General features: G+C 42.9%; 2 protein-coding genes across 3 annotated transcripts in view; one reads left to right on the forward strand and one right to left on the reverse strand.

Annotated features, from left to right (window-relative positions):
- The window catches only part of LOC124723225 (mucin-5AC-like), an 81,258-nt gene that overhangs the window by 57,933 nt on the left and 4,268 nt on the right, over positions 1-19,057 (forward strand). The gene's annotated exons all lie outside the window — the stretch shown is intronic.
- LOC124723226 lies at positions 407-1,350 on the reverse strand. The gene is made up of 2 exons (XM_047248416.1): positions 1,210-1,350; positions 407-1,106 (listed from the first exon to the last, which is right to left on the reverse strand). Exons 1-2 carry the CDS (start codon positions 1,287-1,289, stop codon positions 533-535), a joined length of 654 nt encoding a protein of 217 aa, XP_047104372.1. The 5' UTR covers positions 1,290-1,350; the 3' UTR covers positions 407-532.

Below are 19,057 nucleotides of genomic sequence, written 5' to 3' on the forward strand. Positions count from 1 at the left end.
AGCCTTGGTCAGTCACATGTTTTTACAACCAAACCAGTCTCTGTGAGTTTTTTGATAACTTCAAAAAATGTGCGCGTCAGGCGCCTACTGGTCCTTTGGAGAAATAATATACAAATGGCTGTTTAAAATTTTAGAATATGCCGTTAATCATTATAACTAATGCAGTATTGCAACCACAGATGTACGTATGAAACCCATGTCTTCAAATCCAATAACACGATCCATAGAGCTGTCATATATCAGATTTTCCATTAGTGACATCTCATCCATAGACAGATTAACAATTATATCAGTTTCTGGTAATTGCTGCACTTTCTGCTTTAAAAGATGAAATATGTTATTATTTATCCCACAATTTAATTGCATATCTTCCACATACCTTTGTAGGGTACGTACTGATGGAAGGCTAAAACAGTGTGATAAAAAACTGTATGCCTCAGTACTATAATACAACAAATTACGGGCAAATAATTTAGTTTCATCTTTCTATCTAGCACACGTTTTCCATTCAGTGGTATACTGATTTAGATTATCAATAAATCGAGAGCATCTTTTTTTCAAGTACTTGGAACCAATACTTTTTAAAATGAGCTTGTCCTTTTGTACTTGTCCTGTGACGTGGTTGCAGTCTATTCTTACGATGGGCACTTTCCTTGTCATGTAATAATTTTGTACGAAGTCTAATGATTTGCACATTTTTAGATTTTACACGATTCTCCAACACACGAATAATTTCACGTAATCTAAGCATTTCATCTTCAAAAGATGTCTGTGTTGCAGATTCCGTTGTTAGTGATTTTATGTGTCTCTCTCGTGTAGTAACACTTGTGGTAGCAGTTTCTTCTGTGTCAGGAGACAGTTTTATTGTTTTTGCAGTAACACTTTCACGTTTGTACGACAACTTTCTCTTCATCGTCACTAGTTGTGGCTTATTCGGCACGTCAAATAACGTAGGAACTGCATTCCATACCAATGTCTTCTTTTCCGCGCTCATGAACTGGTTTGACTCGAAATGTAACGCACAAAACTTCACGTTATTGTGGAAATAAAGAAAATCTTTTTGCAGCAGGACCTGTCTTCTACTATTTATTAACCATTTCTTGCTCCTAAAAAAGAAAAACAAATTCAGTAATTCAATACATTTTAGAACAAACCGCAAGTTTAGAAAAAAATCGTAAATAAAGAGCGGTATAATGTGATTGTTCATACCTCTCGGACAAATGTGGTGTCTTCTTCCTATTATTACTGCAATTGATTGCGCTACGTACGCTGCCTTTGGTAAAAACCATGTTAAAATTAATATAAACGATACTGTTTACATTTACTGAATACCGTATTCAGCAGCGTAGGGTCTCCACCGCTTGGGGCGCTGTTGTCGCGGCGTATAACAAAATTCAGCGAGAGTGTCGCGACTGTATATATTAGACTGTGGTGTTACACGTAAGCTCACAGAAGTCAAGGACACACTGATACAAGTGCTGCTGCCATCTGTTGGAATTCTACAGATTAGAACTGGGCAAACTGAAACACGTAAACTGTTTCGAAACAAATGAAACAGTTCAGTGTAATGTTTCGATACGCTGTTTCGAAACAGTGAAACAGTTTGTGTTTTGTAATTTAATAAACCTACACATTTTATCATCTTGAATGTCTACTGTGTAAGTCTGTCCATATAAACACGAATGAGGTGCGAGAGCGCTAATCATATCGCAGAAAGTATGAAGCTATCATTTAGGCGTCTTGGCAGTTTCGTATTTCATGCAGCAAATGCGCTGCTTTCGTGTCGTGTCACTTTCATACTTTTCAATTGGCTGAGGACAGCCATAGCTGAAGACTGAAGAACCACCACGAACGGAACTGGAGGTGGGAGCAAACTGCAGAAACAACGGATATGCTACTGGGATTCCCACATTCCGTTAGTATGGGTAATATACCCATCCTGCTAATTTCCATGCACACAAAGGGAATCATTGTGGATAATAGGCACAGTGACTATAGCCTTACAAATAATGCCAAATAGTTAGACTAAATAACAAAATATAACAGAAAAAAATTTTGTCTTTCAAGGTGTTTCGAACCGTTACTATAAATTCACCATGCTTCCCAGCCCTTCCCGTTCACCATTACACTATCAGTGATATGTCAAACAGATTGCTTGCAATTATACCTACATTAAATTTGTATATATGTCTAATAACTGTCACTCTACGCCTTTTTTTATTCACAATGTTGTAGGCTTACTTGCGTTTCTTAATATGATTACTGTACATGAACAGAGAAGCTTATGTTATAAAAAAAGCGTAATTTAACTGAATGATTTTCACATATTTATTATTTTGAATGTGAATAGTATGCGTTGTTTTATTGTTTGGTTAGTGTTTATAAAGCAGATGTTACGCCATTTCGGGATAGGACAGTCAGCTAGAAACGAAGCTTTATTTTCGGATATCTTAAGCTTCATGCTATTGCTTGTCAAAAAGATTTCGACACTCTTGAAAGTGTTTCACGAAGTGGTATATTGTGTTTCAGTACCTGTGCCGAGCCCGAATCTCGTCCGACACAGAGCGGAATGAAACATCACTGTTTCGATACAATTAGTCCTTTCCAAGCACAGGTGGACTGAAACAGCCTTATTTTGAAACAACGATACAGTTTCTGTGTCTGGCTCGAGATCGAATCTGGTCCGGTTATCCGAGACAGGGGCGGAATGAAACACCACTCGAAACAGTGAACTACAGCCGTTCCGAAACACTGAAACAGTTCCACGTATCGATGCACTGTATCGAAACAGTGGCCAAGTCTACTACAGATTTACGAGCAAATAACTTACATGTAGCAAAAATGCTACAGTATGCAGTGTAGGGTTAAGTTGTTGCTGCTCGAGAAGCTGTCTAGATGGGGAAGTTACACGAAAAAACAGTCACTGAATGTGAGCACATGAAAGTTCTACTCGTCACCCCTTTGTGTTCTACCTTTGAAGACAACAAAAGACATTATCATGATAAACCAACAACTATTTATTGAGTCACAGCGTGACAGCATAATGTAAGGTAGAATGCTTGACGCTATATGAGAATAAGAATAAATTTTCAGGCAAGTTTGCAGATTATATTAGTTCCCTGGGGGGGGGGGGGGGGGGGTCGCTGTATATTATTTTTGTACCTCACAGAACATATGGTTTGGTGCAGAAAGTTCAGTCCAGTAATTAGTGTTGCACACAGGTCTCCTGTTTTTACCTCTTGTTGAGCTGCTTGATGTAACTGACGAGGATTTTCAGAACTTTAATGCCAGTCGTTCTGTGAGTTCACCAGTGGCGTAGCGTGAGGGGAGACTTTGAGACTTAGTCTCCCCTGTATTCCTGCGTTAAAAAGATACAATAGTAATTCATAACAAAAACTATAAACAACTTTCTACTAAGAGCACTAAATGTGTGGAGACATGAGTTTTGTAGCCCGCGCGCCGCACCCTGAGTATTGGTGTATCTGCCTGCTTGAGACTCGCCTGCTCTCTCTCTGCCTCCTTTCCCTTCCCTTACCTGGCTGTGTGCGCCTGAGTGTTAGTGGCATTCTCGGCTCCCCTCCACTTTTCTCTCTCTTCCACGAAGGCCGGTGCGCTGCACTGGCTAGCAGGTATCGAGAGTAGTCTCTGCCGCTTCTATGCTGGCTTTTAACACGGAAGTGATCAGTCGCGCAGTTTGTGTTCATAGTCATTCTTGTGTGATTTTTGTGCATATTTTCGTTGTGTCGCCAACCTTACAGAATATTTATTAAAACGCCTTTTTCTACATTAACGTACGAAGAAAAATACGAACTGAAGGACAAACGAGCTACTCCTACAATCAGTGTAGTTTTACGTGAAGCCAAACAAAAACGCACTTTTTAGACAGCCTGGTTCGAAAAGTATGCTTGGCTGACTGCGAATGCAGTTAATAACAGATTATATTGTTATATATGTTTTCTGTTCGGTGGTGAAAAGGAATGATGCAATTTGTATAATAAAAAAACTTTGACAGGAAAGCACAAAAGCATCGGATATCAAAACGTCACCTGCAGAACAAAGAATCATTTCAGTTATTGGGTAAAAGTAGAATTGAGCACGCCCTTTCTGAAGCTGCTCGTCTGACAGCAATAAAACACAACAAACAAGTTGCATCCAGCAGGAGAGTATTGGCTCGTCTTTTTCAGGCAATTGTATTTCTTTGTAAACAAGAACTAGCCTTTCGCGGCCATCGAGAAGATGAATCCTCCAGCAACAAAACTATCTTGAATTGTTGGATTTACTACCTCAAGGAGATCAGTTAATCCGAGACCATATGTCCTCATCTTCAACCTTTAAAGGAACTTCTCCAGATATACAGAATTATGTAATAGAAATGATAACTCTGGTAGTTAATGAGAAAATAAAATCTGAAATTCAGAACTGCAATTTCATTTCGATTCAGGCTGATGAAACATTAGACATGTCATGCAAGAGTCAAATGAGTATAATATTCAGGTACTGTAATGCAGACAAAATTAAGGAAAGATTCGTTGGATTTTACGATGATTCTGGAGATAGAACTGCTGAAGGTTTGTCAAACATTATCCATGCAGTATTGAAAGAATGGAGGGTGAAAGGAAAAGAAAAACATATGATGGCGCTTCAGTAATGGCGGGCAGAGAAAGAGGACAATAATTGGTGAAGCAGTTCTGTCCCTATGCGCTGTTTATTCATTGTTACGCACACCAACTGAATTTGGTACTGTTACACGCCTCCAAAATCACACAAGTACGCATGTTTGTAAGTGACCTTACTGCGTTCCATTCGTTTTTCAGCAAATCATCAAAACGAACTGTATTGCTAACTGGGAAAGGATTTGAACTGCGACATGCAAGCAACACTAGCTGGAACTTTCGTTCCAGGGCAGTTTCAAGAACATCTAGTCATTTCTCAGGGCTATATAGTGTTTTTAATTACATATTTGATGATACACACTGTCAGTGGGATCCAGAATCTTTGAGCTGTGCTGTGGGAATGAAACGACGGATGGATGATCCTACGTTTGTTACTTGCTTTGCTTCTACCGAGTGTGCTTTGATCATCTCTATAATGTTCTTCAGTCAAAATCTGTCAGTATAACTGCTTGCCACGACGAAATAAGAACTGTTTTGAGAAACTTACGACAATTAAGAACGTAAACATTCGTTGATGAATGCATTAAATGCAGCTTGTGTTTGAATTGCAAATTATCATTCAGTGACAGTCAAGACATCTCTCAGGGCACTAACTTACGAGATACCGGATTTGCAAATTGTTCAGATGGAAAGGTGGTTTCAAGATTTTCCCCAATTCAGTTTGTTGAACTTTTGAACGAAAACTGTTTCCCGAACTATCAAAAAGAATTCCCAAAGTTGAAACTGCTTCAGTTATTAGAACAGTACCCTTTTTTCCGACAAGATCAACTTGAAAATGAACTATGTAACATAAACGCTGATGAGAAAGAACACTTGTCTCCAAGAATCGTCTTAAAGTACATTGCCAACAATGATTTGGACACCGTTTACGAAGAAACAACGAAGTTCCTGCGTTTGGTTTTGACCCTATCCGCAACTACAGCAAGCAGTGAACGAAGCATGAATGCTCTTAAACGAGTGAAGAATTATTTAAAGAATTCAATGTCCAACATCCGACTGTCGTGTTTGAGCACGTTAGCAATAGAAAAGACACTACTTGGAGAGCTATCCAGTGATCAGATCTTTGTAGACCGAGTTATAGACTTATTCGTGGAAAGAAAAGACAGGCGCATTGCACTTGTGTACAAGAAAATATTAAGTATTTCTTCCCTTGCTGCTGGAATTCTACAAATTTGTCATCGTTTCTTGAACAAGTTAGTTATTATTATTTTATTAGTGTTATTATTTCATTACTATTATTTTATTATTATCAGTGGCGGTGGTAGTTTTAGTAGTAGCTGTTGTTGTTTTATTTGATGCATTTTGTTTCATTTGTTTAAATTATTGTTTATTGTACTATTTTGTCTCCCTATAATAACTCCAGAGTCTCCCCAACCTTTACAATCACGCTACGCCACTAGAGTTCACATACCCTAATAAATGCAGCAACACTTCGTCAGAAAAAAAAGAACATTTCAACTTCTCCATCTTACACAGACAGAAAAAGCCAGTTGCAGTACTGGAGTGAAGCAAAAATATCTGATTGTCAGTTGATGAACTTCTCCTACTTTTCAAGCTTCCAATTTGTGCAGCTGTTTTATTAGTAGATGCTACAGACACACCAGTCAGAAGTGCTATTTTCTCGGACTTATTTCCAAGGCCATTCATAATTATGCTAGTTCGTACTAGTTTAAAACCAATTCGTCACGTGCCAGCAGGTGTGCTGGTTCCTTTGCAGAGCTAGAAACATTGCTTGTGTACGTAAGGAACACCCAATATTTTCAGGGATTTAGTGATACCAAAATGTCCGTGGCCTTTCTGTTCTGCCTTTTGCCATATGGAAAATATTTAAACCCATTAGTCGGCTGTATATACTTAGAATTTTTCCCGTGCATAAAGCAAATTCTGTCGTATTGTTGCAAAGAAATGCATTTAATAAACATTAATTTTCAGGTGGAGTTGTTTGGCAGAAATGAAGTTCAATACCTAGTTCGCATTGTTCGTTATAGGCTCTTCATTTTTCCCGCAAAAGATTTATTACTTATAGATGGCGACACCAGTGAGGTCAACGCATTTGCCCAAGCAATACGTAGCATGCATCCAAAAGTATCTTTTACTACTGAAGTTGAAAAAGAAACCTACATTAACTACCTTGACTTTACTATTAGGAAAGTTCACAACAAATAAGTTTTCGATTATCAGAAAACCTTCTTGTAAAGATCAGTGCCAGTTTCTACTATCCTCCCAGGTACAAAAAGGCCTCCTCCACCTCCATAATACACCGGCTCCTTCGTCTACCTTTGGCCAAAAGTAAAATATGTGAAGAACTCAGCATTTTAAAGCAAATTGCTGTAGCTGGCGGTCTTATGTAAAGGACGTCACGCGCCCTTACAGTCGGCTAAAGAAACGCATAAGGGCGGGTCCACACTGAGCGCGCCGCGCTGCGCAAAACGGCTGTGCGCGCTCAGTGTGGACGGCGAACCGCGCTGCGCCGCGCCGCGCAGTTTTCCGGCTGTTGTCGGTACATCAAAGGACACACACACACAGAGTCGGTAAAGAAGGAACGAAACCAGTCCTATGAAATTAATGGCAGAATGTCCCTGCAAATAGAAAAATGTTTTAGGAAAACTGATGTGAGATGTGGCTTTCAGGTTAACACCATCCTACAACTGCAAGTAAAACGTAAACTCAAAAGGACGTATGACAAATTTTATAGATGCAGAGTACATGGGATTGGTTGTGGTAACTGTGACAAGTATTATATCGCTCAAACAGGCCGCTCTTTGAACATGGGGTTTAAAGAACATTCACAGCCACGGAATAAAACTGCTTTGGGTCAGCATTTATCTGAATCTGACATTCCTTAGGGAACACTGAGAATAGTATGCGTGTTCTTCATTTATTAGAAGAGCTTGTAATTTTTAAAGTGTAAAAACAAGCGCCAACAAAAGTGCTAAATTGGCTGGGCGATTTCATGCCCAGCATCTAATTTGCTTTGTCTAGAATGTTCAAGGCTAATCAGATGACGCCTCTGTTTTATTTATCTTCCTGGTAGTTTCACGTAGGACAGAGTGCCTTATGTATTTACTTCATTTTCTTACGTTGTGAGCGTAATTCTAGTGTTTTCTTGTTCTTCTCTGTTTACATAATATACTTCATCAACCTAGCCACACGACATTTCCATTTCCATTTAGCTATTTGTTTTGTTATTTTTGTATTACTCTGTGTACTCCGAAAGCTGTTTATTATTTATGTCATTATCTATAATATCGCCCCATGAGCGTATGTCAATTGCTGTCTCTTAACTTTTTCCTTGTAAAGAATTAACTATTGGTGTGTTTTATTTCATTGCATTTTGTTACCGTAATGCCTCACCTTATAAGCCCGTTACAGACTTCACTGATTGTATCCCCCCTTTATTTTACATAGCACAATTATCATTTAAGAATATGTGTACGCTTACATTAGCGACATGTGGCGAACTTGCAACACAAACAGGCCGGTCGAAGTGGCTGAGTGGTTCTAGGCGCTACAGTATGGAACTGCGCGACCGCTACTGTCGCAGGTTCGAATCCTGCCTCAGGCATGGATGTGCGTCATGTCCTTAGGTTAGTAGGTTTAAGTAGTTCTAAGTTCTAGGGGACTGATGACCTCAGGAGGTAAGTCTCATAGTGCTCAGAGCCATTGGAACCATTTTTGCAACACAAACATTTTGTGGCTACTGTATGGCAAAAGTTTGTTTTGAACAGTATTGCTGCTGACGAGATGACTATTATGTATACTATTTTTTATATATGTTTGACAATGCTGACGCTGATTTGTTATGCATTCGACGATGCCACTATGGCTCCAGTATATTAGGGCATGTTTTTATAAAACAGTTATGCCTCATCATAATTAAAGCGCGCAAATGCGCATGTATGTCAATAATACTTTTCATCACGGTCTATTTTATTGTTTTAAGCTGTAGACAATCTGCTTGTTGTATTTATGTTTTTCCCATGTTTTACTGCAGATCTGAAAATGGTCGTTATACAACAAAACCGGTAGTCTGATGACATAAAAATTTGTGACCATAGGCGTGAAGTAAAGGAAATTTATAAATTTGTATCCTGTATTTATTCTGCAGTGCCATTTCTTGTTGGTAAAATATTCAATAATAAAATTGCTCCAACTGCTTTTTGTTGACTTCTCACAATTTTTGTTGTGTACCTGATTGCATTTAGATTGAATTTCGTTGCTGTTCATCAAGTACTGCTTGTGGCACCTTGTAACTTTGAGGAGGAAAAACGAGATCTTCCATTGTTTTAGCCTTGGTGGGATTTTAATCGCTCTCAGTGTATTTGGTCTGATGCAGAACATGCGTGTGAGGGAGATAATTCTCAGTGCCTCATTACTAAGCTCTGCTTGTTCTCCTGGATGGTCACAGTTGCATTCAGGTTTGGCAAACTTGGGATTTGTGAGCAGGGGATGATCAACTGACTCCATTAAGAGGCGTACTGGAATGTTATAAAAGACATGTCTGGGAATTAAGACACGGTTGGAAAAAAAACTCATAAAAACGTTTTTTTCGAACAAAATGTATTTTTACAAGAAAAGCATTTCTTAAACTGTTTTTCTAAATAGTTGCCACTACTGTTCAGTTATTTGTCATAGTGGTAAACCAATTTTCCTACGCTCTATTCATAGAAAGATGACACCAGTCGTGAGCCACGACAGTGAGTGACGTGGTCGTGCTCTGAAGGGGGGTAGAAGGAGGCTCGACATGAACAGGCTTAAGTCTGTTGAGAGAGACTGTGACAGCTGAATCTTTCATCTGGATGTCATGGGTGTTGGCTGAGTGCCAGAGAACTGGGTACGGGCCGGGATATGGAGGCTGGAGGGGAGCACGGACAGTGTCATCTCGGAGCATGAACGTACTCGCAATTGTCCAGAGAACCTTAGGGCGGGAATGGTTGGCAGGCAGAGGGATGTGGAGGTTGACGAAGTGGCGTCTGACGCGGTCCACAAAGGAAATTAAATCAGACTGAGGGAGAGAAGCGGAAGGGCTCACAAGTGCGCCAGGGAGAACAATGTTCTAGCTGTATACGAACTCGGCTATTGTGTGTTTGAGGTCTTCCTTATAGATCGCACGAATGCCAAGTAGCACAAGGGGAAGGGCCTCCGTCCATAGAGAATCGTTGCATCAAAGAGCCGCCTTGAGAATGAGCCCATTACTTTGCGGATGATATGCTGTGGTATGGATGCACCAGATGCCGCAAATGTTACAAATCCCGTTGAACAGGGCCGACTCAAATTGTCTGCCTCGGTCAGTCGTGATGATAGCTGGACATCCGAAACGCGATACCTATGACTCGATGAAAGCTTGAGCAACAGTTTCTGCCGTAATATTGGGGAGGGGCAACCTCGACCCAGCGAGTTGTTCGGTCGATAGATGAGAGAACATAATGATTGCCGTTAGAGGAGGAGAGAGTGCCAACAATGTCAATATGAATATGCTGGAAGCGCCCAGGAGGGATCAAAAAGGAGCCGGGGGGGGGGGGGGGGTGAAGTGTGCTTGTGTACTTTGCAGCATTGGCACGCGACGCAGGAGCGTGCCCATTGCTGGCAGTCCTTGTTGACATTTCTCCACACAAAGCGCTCCGCTACGAGGTGGGCGGACGCACGAACACTGGGGTGGGCTAAATTATGCAATGTGTTGAAGACAGTTCGACTCAGCTTGGTTGGGATGAGGGGGCGTAACACGCCCATACTGTCGTCACACCAGATCTCACCAGAGATGCCAGGGAAGGTGCTGTGGATGAAGTGTAGTGAAGAAGTAGAGTCTGAAATCAGGTTTTGTGTTTCCTCGTCGGCGGGTTGGAGGTTAGGCAGTTCAGAGAGTTCTAACAGCGAATGGATGGCGTCAGTTCGTGAAGGAAATCAGCAACTACATTGTCAGCACCCTTTATGTGTCTGACATTGGTGGTGAACTGAGATATGAAGTCCATGTATCTGAAGCGGTGAGGAGGCGGGTCAGCTGGCGGGTTTGTAATGGCCGCAGCCAGGGGATTGTGGTCCTTTAAAACGTGGAAAGGGTGTCCCTCAACATCTGTTTTAAAATGCTTAATCACGTCATAGACCGCAAGCAACTCCTTGTCAAACGCGAAATATTTCCGTTGTGCATTGGTGGGCTTGCGCGAGGAGAACTGCAGAGGCGAAGTTTGGCCATTGACTGTCTGGCTAAGGACCACGCCAATGGCAGTATTGCTCGCGTCTGTGGTGATGAAAAGCTGCACATTGGGATGAGGATGCACAATGGTGCAGGCCTCGGCAAGAAGATTTCTGAGGGCAGTGAAAGAGTCAGTCATAGCAGGGGTCTATGGAACGGGCCGAGATCCAGAAGTCTTGGTGCCTGCCAAGGCATCTGTCAGTGGAGCCTGAATCTCTGCAGCCCGAGGTGATAATAATTAACAGTCCCCAGAAAGGACTGGAGCTCTTTGAATGACGAAGGTCTGGGTAGGTTCAGTATTGTTTATACTTTCTCAGGGGGGCAGCGAAATGCTGTCGGCAGAGACCCGAAAACCAAGAAAAGTGACAGCGCGTTGATGTAGCTGCAATTTGTCCCGGTTGGTCTCGATGCCTGCTGCCGTGAGAGTATTCATAACAGTTTGCACATGTCGAATGTTGTCCTCGATGGAGGAGCTGAACACAAGAATGTCATCAAGATATGCAAAGCAGAATTTTAGGTCGAATATCACTTCGTTGATGAAGCGTTGCCAGGTCTGGGTTGTGTTTGTCAGACCGAAGGGCACGAATCGAAACTGAAATAACTCGACCGGGGTTGTGATTGCTGTCTTCTTGATGTCTTCAGGTGCCGTGGGGATCTGGTGGTAGGCCCGTTTGCAATCAATGACAGAGAACATGATCACACGTGCGAGGGAACTGGTAAAGTCGGCAATGTTGGGTATGGGGTAGGTGTCCATAATTGTTCTAGCATTTAGTCGATGGTAGTCTCCGCACATGCGCCAGGACCCGTCTTTCATGGGTGTCATAAGTATGGGCGTAGACCAGCTACTGGCAGAGGGTTCAATGACACCGGAGGTTAGTAGTTCAGAGATCTGATTTTTAAGGTCAGAGAGGCGCTCGGGATAAAGTCGACGTGGTTTACTAGAGATCGGGGGACATGGCGTGAGGCAAAGCTTGTGAACTGTGCCATTGGTGACGACAGAAATGTTGCTGGCAGCGCGGGAGGCGGTTTGTTTACAAAGTGTGGCGGGCGGTGCAGGCGAAGCATGGTCGTGGTGTTCAGAGCCACTCAGTGGATCCAACAGGAACCGAGGCGGAAAAGTGTCCCAGGAGTTAACGCAACAAGACGGCCGCCGGCCCGAAGCAGTGGCATTATGGTCAGGTAAGCTTGGTAGAGTTCGTGCACCGTTAGTGAGTCCATTGTCCAAGAGCACGGTCATGGGGGAAGCGCTTGGCGTGAGTGCACTGTTTGTGTTTTCAGTGGCAGTTGCACAGCGACGCGCAGGAGCCAAGGTTGCGTAGTTTGAGATGCTGTCCACAAGGGGCGGGATAGGAGCAGTCAGTTCGGGAACACATGACACTCGTTGTGCATGCGCACTTGTGTCTGGCTGAGTGTCAAACGCTGCCGTGTTTAGGGGGTGTGGCCCTGCGGAACTGTCAGTACACGTTATGGCAGACTTGATAGCACAGTTGCGAGGGGTAGCGGGAGGTAAGCACACGGAGGCTCGATTTCTGGGACTGCAAGCAGATTCGGCACATTTACTGACCTTGCTTTGTCCTTGCTGTAGTGTCTGTAGTTCCTTTGCTGCATCAGAGAGCTGGAGCTGAGTTTCGTGGAGCCGGAGGGAGAGCTCGAAGTTTTCCTTGTGTAGGCGAGCGACGTTTTCAAGCTCGACAAGGCACTTGTGCATTGTTTCTTGTAACGTCGTCGGCAGAGACGAGCATGTACAGATGAGATGAGCTCGGACTGATGTGTCACGTGGGGGTTTACTTGACGGAGCGCAGGGGAAGTGAGTCTTGAACGGGTGATGAAACATGGTGTTTCGCACTAGGTCCGCTGAGAGTTTGTGGTGTCACAAGAAGTCAATGCCTAGTATAGGTTCGTCAATTTTGCACAATAAAAAAGTCCACTCGAGTTTGCAGTTTGCGGAGAGTGAAACGACATGGCAAATTGAACCTGAGCATTGTAGTTTAGTTGAATTCACGGCTTGCAGTGAAGTATGATGAGGGCGGATGTTCAACGACACTAAGGATGTAGGCAGCAGCGAAACATCAGTGCCTGTGTCCACTAGGAAAAAGTGTCCCGACGAAATGTCTTTAATATAAAGTCGTCTGCAATTATCCGGCCGTTCCCGGACAGAATGGAGCACTGGGGGGTGGCTGTCATGTTGTGCACAGGAGACAGCACCCGGACCTACCTGCGATTTGCGTTTGGGAAGCAGCAGGGTGGTCTGCAGTTCCATGCCACCTCACCAAACCGTGTGTGGAAGTAACAGTATGGATAGTGCGATTGCATTTCCTGCGGAAAGTTTGTAGCCAGAGGCGGTGGCCGAGGTTCAGTGGCTGCAGCAGGTTCAGCTGCAGGAGGGGGTGTGACCGTGGGCGGAGCCAGTGATGTCCCAGTTGCTTGTTTACTGCTTCCTGGAGCGAGCGGAACAATCGGTACAGTGTGGCCCCAGCCACAGGACGATCAGCCTGAACCTGAGACTTGTCAGGTAGGCAGTGGCTGGTGAAATAGAGCAGTGATGCATCATGTAGCTTGTCAGCAATTGTCATTCTTTGCTCGACAGGTTCGGGAGACCTCTGAGCCAGAGAAAAGTGGATATGAGGAGATAGTTTATCTGACCAGATGGCGAGGAGAGCTGTGTCAGAGAGTAGATCGTCGCTGACCAGGGCACGTAGCCGTCTCCAAAGCTGGGAAGGTTTGTCGTTGCCTAGTTGCTCGACGTGGAGCACTTGCCGTATTGCTGCCTCAGTTGAGCGTGCAAGCTGACACAGAACTGTCTTCTTGGCTAGAGTGTACCGGGTAGCTGAGTCCGGGGCGTCGACCAGGTCAGCAATCAAGTCGTCCTGGTCGTGCAGGTGGGTGATGAGGCACAGAAACCTGGTTGACTCGTCGAGTTTGTAATGGTCGAACACTTCATCCACAATTTTGAACCAGGTTGTTGCTCTGTCGGGATTAAATGGCGGCAGCGCCGGTAAGCGTTATAGAATGTTCGGAAGAACAGGCTGAGTTGAGTTCGTCGGGGCACTGCCTGAAACGAGCTGTTGTTGCTGTAGTATTCGAGGAGAGTGTGCCTCCAGGGAATGTGGCGGCGACGGCTGTTCGGGTGGCAGCGTGAAGGTGACGCGTTGTGGTTGAGCACAATCCGTTGCGACGCAGATGGCTGGCACGGGTGAGACGCCATAATGTGTCGCTTGCGGTTGTGGAAGCTCAACACATTGCGGGTGTGTTCAGATTGACACATCGCGGAAGACCGACGCGGATGAGGCACCAAGATGCGCCGAGAATGGTGGCGGAAGCTTGACTGGAGCCGGCGCGAGGGTGGCAGGTGAGAAAAACTTCAAAGTTTGAGAACGCATGTTAGTCTGCGGACAGCTTGTCGTATGATCAGAGCCGGGGCCACCTGTGTTGCAGGGAGGCTGCGGAGGTGTGGGCTGTCCAAAGCACAGTGTGGGAAATGATGTCAAACTTGGGATGGAATGTGTGAATGTTCACTGTTCATAGTCACTCCACTCAAAATGGTGTGCGGATAAGGTGAATGTCGTGGCACAAAACACTGAGGCGTAGCAGTGGGACGGAGATGGAGGTCAGGCACAGATAACAAGTTATTGTTCCTGTTGCAGGCCGAGGTATCAAAGTAGGAAGGCATGTGCTGATGCTGAATCGAGGCAGGCACGGGCATGAAGCAGTTGCAGCCACGTGGCAGGAATCTGCGTGGTACTGCACGGATTGCGGCATGGCAAATTGTTGTCCTGGTGGTGATAGGTTGTCCAACGAAGCATTTGCAGCAATCGGCATTGGTCTCGCACTGCACGGAGATCCGTAAGAGGTAACTGCACCGTCAATGAGGGATGGCACATGTGGCGGGACCAAAGGTGTCTGATAGCCAGAGTCATGCACACTCCTAACCACACATACTCTTGCAGACTCGAAAACGTCCAGTGAAATTGGCGTAATCGTGGAGCGAGAGGCATCATGTTGCAGTCCTGGCGGGTGTACATCGCCCGCAACACGACGCATGTCGATCACAAAATCCGGCATTATGTGCTGGGCCAACGTCATTGTGCGAATGCTGTGTCAATGTAATACACGTGAAAATAACAGACACGGAGGTCGCGGACACAGTAAAACAGTGAAAACCGAAGACGTTACAACTTGGGGTCACCAGTGAGGTGGATGTTCGGGTGGGTTACACCAAACAACACCAATTTAACAGTAGTTCGTTTATTCACCTACACACATCAAAAGCTCACAAAGAACTGACATGGCGGAAAAACCCAAAGACCGTGCTCAGCATCCAAAGACGATGCTCGGAGTCTAGAGACAAACGTATATCGATGCCAGTGTCGACCTCATCGGCACCACAAGTTTTACAGGTCTGAGGGAAAGTGTATTGTCACATAACATGAAAAAAGTACATTAACGCGGGTATAGTGTATATTCACCCAGGAAAATGTGTATTCCATTGTCTGCGTATGAAATAGTGTTCCCAATTTGACTCAAATAAACAGACCACCATGCTTTGTAATAAGAACATATTAATAGAATTCTACACTACCCTTGTTTAATGAGGGTTGTTTTAATATGGAAAGATGTGATCCACTTCCCTAACAACCTACACTCCCTTCTTCAAGTAAAGAAATGAATTGGTGCAAAGCATAAAGCTTTATTAAAGAAAAACCCAACATCGGAAGGGGATGGCTCTGAAATGGAATTAGACATATATTCCAAGGAATGATCCATTCTACAAGCTTTCCTCAGTCATCCTGGAATCACCACCAAGATAAGAAAACATAGAGAGCACTTTCGCCATTAGAATGACTTATTGATTTTACTAGTATGGGAGTGGATTCGAGACTTATACAGAGGAACTGAGGCTCCCTCTACAGGGGAGACTTTGTCAAGAAACACTTTTTGAAAGTTATTGAAGATATTGACTCACTCCTGCTCGAGGGCTGTAGTCTTCATAAAATGGGTGAGCTTTAGGCTGACAAGTCAAAGAGGGGTGGGGTGAACTGGACTGGGTGCATTTGCTAACAAAATACAACTCTCTTCCCTAGTCTTGCTTACCACCCATTTATAACCAGCTACTACAGGAAGGTTATGGTTTAATGCCTGTTGAGAGATTATTAGAGATAGAGCACAGGCTTTGAATATAACAAAGACAGGGAAGTAAGCCAACTGTGTCCTTTTCAAAGGAACCATCACGGCCTTTGCCTTGATTGATTTAGGGAAACCACAGAAACCCCAAATATGGATGACAGGATGGGGTTAACCTTATCAGAGACCACCATGATAACTCTTGTCCCATTTCATGACAAATTCCTGAATTCACTTCAACAACCACAATATTGGTGTCTGTCAGAATGACCTTTGGCACAGGCAGATCAGTGTGGTTACTGCTTTGCTCAAAGGGAGAATGCTCTTAACTTATCCTGTCCAAAAGAGTGGCAGATTATTATTTTTACATACAGTGTGCATAGGATTCTACTTTCTACTCACATAGAGAGACTGGAATTAGGAGGCTGTTGTACTTGATTCCACCAAGTGCGAATTATGATTGTTACAGTTCCTTCTCCATGTGAAGTGGTCAGCATGTAGTGAGAGACCGTTGTAATGTCCTGTTAAAGCTAAGAAACAAGTTCTGGATCTCCAAGTAGGTATTCACTGTTACTTTGATGAGCTGCATAGTGAAGAGGCTGTAACAAGTGGTGTGTTATCATGTCATTAAAGACATCAAAATTGAGTAACTCTTTGTAAAGTGGGTCCAAGAAGTGCTGTTCAACTCTTGATACATTTATTCAGTTGGAGACTGAAATACACACACATTTTCATTGGAGGCAAAATCTTGTAGGGGTCTTCTTGGTCATTAAACAAGTTTATGATACCTGCTGGAGACTTAGAATCCTTTAACAGCTTCATAACCGCTAGCATTTGAAAAATATTTCTGGGCTGAGCAATACTGCTACAAATTTATCCATCAGAGCAAGTTACCCTTCAGGGAAGTAATTTGGTTCGGTGTTGCAATAATCGGCATAGTATCCGTAATATAGCCTGCACTGTTCATTACTGTTTATAGATGACTTTTCTATCTTTTGCATATCCTTCAGCATATGTATCTTAAACTGTAATTGAAACTTCAGAGCTTGGCCGAGTAGTTGTAGCACATACACATTTTAACTTTCAGGTGTATGTGTATAATTTATTTGTTTTCATTGATTTTTAATATTGCATATTTGGCTGAGAAACACTTAGGGTTTTTTAATGAGAAACTCTTGTAAATGACATATTACTACACTTAGGATGATGACCAGTGGTGGGACCTATGAGGCCGATATGTCCTGCATATTGCAGCTGTATAAAAAAAAATTTGTGTGTGGTCTGTGTTTTTGTGACTTACAGATCTTTACCTAACAATGCTGTACTGTCTACCATATGGGTGTAAAGTTGGCAACAGGTGTTACAGAACATGTTCCAGTCTCTGCATGTTTACAGAGGATGTTGAGTTGACTCTTTCTCAATTCACTCAATAATGCAATTATTTTACAAATGAAGTTAACGCCATTTCTTTCCATCTCTCTAAGAGGTTCGTTACATGTTTTTCTAAGTTGTGTAGTCAGTGTCATGTTCATTAATCTCATAGTTTCTTCCACTAACCATCAATTTCTGTTTCACATATGGCTTTCCACCTTAATAACTGAAGTTATTACATGCTGGGTATGGGATATTTTTGTAACAGATCCCACATTACACTCCTGTTTGACCACTGTCAGTTTCTTCATTCCCTAGATTCTCCTGTGCAGTGGTACTGGCACCCAGACAGATCAAGATACTCATAATTGGGAGGAGTGAGTTTCAAATTCCAGACCAATTATCCAGATTCTGGTTTCTTTTGTTTCCCGAAGGTGACTAAGATGAAATTCGAAATGGTTCCTTTACAAAGGACTCGGATGATTTCATTTCCCATCTGTATGGTGACCGCGCTTGTGCTCTATCTCAGATGATGATGTCGTCAATGGTAGGTTAATCCTTAATCTTCCAGCCTTCCTCTTGCTCAGCAAAATGACTTAATTCCCATTTTGTTATCCCTGTATCCTGAATGTCTTGAACCATTTTCGCTGCTGAGTGTATCTTTGTGATACTTTGCTGTACACTCATACAGTTTACACCAATATTCTATAGGTCCTTATCTTGTGCAACAAATTTACCACAAAGATACTCCTTCACCTCAAAAAAAGATGAATGTTCAAATGTGTCAGGTCTGGAAAGCACTGAGGTTCTTACAGTACAATCGGTTATGACACTATGTCTGTGTCTGGTAGTGGAAATGTGGTCATACACTGTGACAAGAACAGAGTGAGAGGAAGTGTTTACAGCTGTTCTGCATAATCTGACAAAGCCACTTGAAGAGCAGTACAGTAGCCAATCAGCAATTTTGCTTTTGTTCCATACCTAGACGTCAATGAGTAATACCCTTGATACCACCAAGAAATAAGCAGACATCCATTTTCAGAATGAAACAGGTTGAACTCCTATTGTTTTCATGGGAAAAAAAATTGTGCCTGTCCAGTGATTTCTGTTTGCTTTATCAGGTGTTGTGATAAGTTAGTGTGATGAATGTTCTCTTATTATGTATATGAACAAAGCTTCCTGATAGCTTTTTTGTCAGTGAAGAGCAGCTTTTTCTGCAAGTATTCTTTGTAGATGAAGTCACTTTTCTCGGTATAATGAATGTCCATTTATGTTAATTCCTTGGCTGTTTAAGATGCTGTTTTAAATGTGGTTTCACTGAAACTGTTCTCATGATTCATAGCAATTGGTGACAACTCATCTAAGAGAATCCAAGCACTTCTAGAGGTCTCCAATATCAGTTGTTCAACAGTGCTAAGCCTTTTCATCCTACAAATCAGGTATAGGTCACTTTAGGAGTCTCGTTTCCATATTGGCTATTTAAGTATGAGTGACAGTTTGAATTTTTCATGCAGTTTATCGATAAGTTGGAAGTGTCAGTACAAACTATGCGTCCTTGCTACTGACATTTACAGGCATGCATAACCTTACAGCTGAAATTATATTCTACATGCTGTCTACTTCTTCCGAGCCTCAGGTACATTATTTCAAACAGTTTCAGCAATACGAGTACTTCTAATCTTTAGTACCGAAACTGCACCTT

This window comes from Schistocerca piceifrons, chromosome X (genome assembly GCF_021461385.2).
Source record: "Schistocerca piceifrons isolate TAMUIC-IGC-003096 chromosome X, iqSchPice1.1, whole genome shotgun sequence".
NCBI classification, from domain to species: Eukaryota; Metazoa; Arthropoda; class Insecta; order Orthoptera; family Acrididae; genus Schistocerca; species Schistocerca piceifrons.